The 3,030-nt window shown below is 62.4% G+C and overlaps 1 protein-coding gene across 1 annotated transcript; it reads right to left on the bottom strand.

The window, feature by feature from the left end:
* Positions 1–1,838: 1,838 nt before the first annotated feature.
* LOC121103399 (kelch domain-containing protein 4-like) lies at positions 1,839–3,024 on the bottom strand. The gene is made up of 2 exons (XM_040633205.1): positions 2,913–3,024; positions 1,839–2,137 (listed from the first exon to the last, which is right to left on the bottom strand). Exons 1-2 carry the CDS (start codon positions 3,010–3,012, stop codon positions 1,938–1,940), a joined length of 300 nt encoding a protein of 99 aa, XP_040489139.1. The 5' UTR covers positions 3,013–3,024; the 3' UTR covers positions 1,839–1,937.
* Between the last annotated feature and the right edge of the window lie 6 nt (positions 3,025–3,030).

The raw sequence follows: 3,030 nt of genomic DNA, 5'->3' as shown, positions 1-3,030 counted from the left end.
CCGCCTCTCAGAGCAGCTGCACAGCCAGTGCCGAGTGCCACGTCCCAGGAGTGGGCAGAATGGGCACCAGCCGTGGCATCCCACCAGCCATGCCGGAGGACCTTCCAGCGAGATTCCAGCCCAAGTGTCCGAGGAAGACCGGACGGCCCCCGCATCCCAGGGAAGGGCCACAAACATGCCACTGAAGCCAGAGCACCCAGCTTTTCTACCAAACCCAGCCCATGTCGACCGAAGGGTGCTGTGCCGCCCGGCCCGCGGCCTGGCCTCTCTTGGACAGCCAGGGCCCCCGCGGGCACTGCCCCCAGAGTGGGGCTCTGGCAGGCAGACGTGCAGACAGGCTCCAGTCAGGGGACAGCTTCCCGTCTCTAATCTGCGGTGAGAGCCCACCCCCTCCAGGCTCCGTCCCAGAGGCCGGCCACTCTGACTGGTGAGCTCACACTGTCAAAGCTGGGGGCGGGGGGCGAGTAGCGTGAGAAGGCTGGGGGAGCGAGGGGCCGCTTCTGGGACAGGTCAGCCCCTCGTCCTTCCATGAACACCCTCCCAGGCCAGGCCCTGCTCTGCCACAAGTGGGGACGGCCACTCTTGTCTATTAGCGTCCAGGCAATGACAGGATGGCCTGTCCCAGGGAACAAATGGGGTGCTGGCCCTGTCACTAAAAACACTACATTCTCATGGTAGCAGACACTTAAGATGAAGAAAAGTACCAAGTGTGACTTCAAGGCCCAACTTCCAACCCCAATTATACAATGAAAACTGGTCTCCAGCCACGCACCCTGGAGCAGACACCCGTCTGTGCGCAGACACCACAGGCTGCCGTGACGGCCCCCACTGCACGGGTGCTGGATGGTGGCACCACGTGGAGACAGCGGGGTTCCCGACCTCAGGCTTCCCATCCTCCCGTCACTCTGCTGCTGACAGCCTGGCGCCGGAAAGGGGAAGGGCAGGGGTGGCTCTAGCAGCTCCTCCTGAAAGGCCAGTGGAGCAGCTGCGTCATCGGGACACGCACTCAGAGCCCCCCGAGCAGCCAGCAGCAGAGAAAACGCAGAACTGCCAGCCAACAGGAACTTTATTTCCAAGACGGACAGAGACACAAAGTGTGGCAAGGTGGGCTGCCACCCACAGCTTCCAGAGATCAAGGCTGGGACCTCCAGACCGACAACGTAACATCAACTAGGACGTGTGGCTCCTTGTCTGGCCAGAGGGAGACGGCCCACAAAGCACCCCATGTTCTACTTCATGTTCGAGGTGCCGCCTGCAGCTGCAGCGGGGGCGGGGGACTCGCCTCCGCACCATTGGCGCAAGCAGGGCTGCAAAGAACACCAGCTCTGCTGCAGCTTCGCCCCAAGGCCGGTTTATCTTACACCCAGTGATGCTGAGGGAAGGCCACTGCACCTCACTCGGGTTAACTTCCGGCCCAGTGCGGGGCTGGGGGGGTGCTCAGGCCGAGTCGTCACACACAGTGTTTGCCAGGGCGTGGGCTGCCCTCTTCTCGGCGCGGGGCCCAGCATGGTCCAGGGTGAGCTCCACTCGATACTGCTCGGGCCCGGGCAGGCCGTCTGCAAGCCGCTCGGCGGGCAGCACCGGGGTGTGGGAGCTCCCCCGGGGGGAGGGAGGGGGCAGGAGGGAAGCATGTTGAGCCCAGGATGGAGGCCTGTGTCAGGCAGCTCCAGGGGCCACCCGCTCACCGCCTGAAGGGGCGAGCACGGGAGCACCACATTTACAGAAATCACACGGCGAGGGCACTCTTCCCTCCAACCAAGCAGCCAGCACAGCGCCGCTCAGACACACTCCCGTACAAACGTTCGTTCAAAAACTGAAGCCTGCCTTGACAGCACGTCTACAAAGCAAAGCCAATTTTAATAAAACTTCGGTGAAGCATTAAAGTCTCTTGATACCAGTAAAAATTAGGACTTGGGAAGCAAAGTGACTGCCGAGCTCTAGGTCTGGCGCGGAGCAGCCGCCTCTGGAGCGGCTCGGCCGTGGGTCTCCTGCCACCCCTCGCCGGCACACGCGCCACACTCACCCCCGGCCTCCCCGCTGCTCTCGCCACTGTCCTCGTCCTCGTCTCCACCCTCGGTGCCCTCGTCTTCGTCGCTGTCCTCTTCGGAGTCCGTCTCCTCCAGCCACTCCTGAGCTCCTTTAAAGCAAAAGCACACGTTCTGAGTGTCAACAAGGCAGGGCAGCCCCCTCACGAGACTCATGGTGTGGAAGCTGCCTGAGCCCCTGCGCCTCCGCACGCTCAGAGAAAACGTGCATTCTCTTGGTCTCCAAGCAGAGGCGGGACGAAGGAGACTGACTGGCAGAAACAGAAGACCCATGCCGAGTTCTCTCCTGCTCCCCGGCTCCAGCCTGGTCTTGCTGGAAGACTGAGAAGTCTCGCACCGGCCATGGAGTAACTTTCCCCAAAAGTATGGATTTTAACTTTATTTCTAGTCTCCAGGCTTAAAGGAAGGAGTGGTGGCCTGTGTCCAGCAGCTGCCTGTGAATGTGGAGACGAGGGATGGAGCAGTCTGGACCAGAGCACGGGAGGCCTGGAAGTTCCCCCAAGTCAGCGGCCAGCTCTGCCCTCACGTGCTCAGAGGCAGCGGTCCCTGGACGAGGGGCTCGGTGAGACCTGTTTTGCTCTAACGCCGCTCTGAGCACCACCAGGACAGGGCTGAGGCTCATCGGAGCACTGGAGCAGGCAGCCCACCCCCTCTGCTCCCAGAGCAGGGCAACACGTACAGAGGCTGTGGCCCCCGGCCCTGACCGGGGCCCACCCTGATGTGAACGGCCACAGAGGGGAGGCGTGGGGTCTTACCCACTGCGGGTTCAGTGCCACAGGGCAGATCTGAGGGGGCAGACGCAGCAGAGACGCTCTGACGGGGTTCCCGCCCCAACTGGAGGAGGAGCTTACCTCCACCCCCGCTCACCTGGATCCATCTCCACCAAGGCCGTCCACTCCTGCATCTTGTGCAGATCCAGGCAGTACAGGTCGCTGAGGGTGACCTGGCGGTCACCTGCCTCAAACATGCCCCCGTAGAGGTAGAG

This window comes from Ursus maritimus, unplaced genomic scaffold, assembly GCF_017311325.1.
Source record: "Ursus maritimus isolate PB19 unplaced genomic scaffold, ASM1731132v1 scaffold_19, whole genome shotgun sequence".
Classification (NCBI taxonomy): domain Eukaryota; kingdom Metazoa; phylum Chordata; class Mammalia; order Carnivora; family Ursidae; genus Ursus; species Ursus maritimus.
This window is presented reverse-complemented; position numbering and strand designations above follow the sequence as displayed.

Bases quoted from the DNA above. Each gene is read 5' to 3' on its own strand.
- LOC121103399 (XM_040633205.1), bottom strand. From the start codon at position 3,012: ATGTTTGAGGCAGGTGACCGCCAGGTCACCCTCAGCGACCTGTACTGC. The intron at 2,138-2,912 runs GTGAGCGGGGGT...TTTGCTTTAAAG, and splicing joins CTTGGTGGAGATGGATCCAG to GAGCTCAGGAGTGGCTGGAG.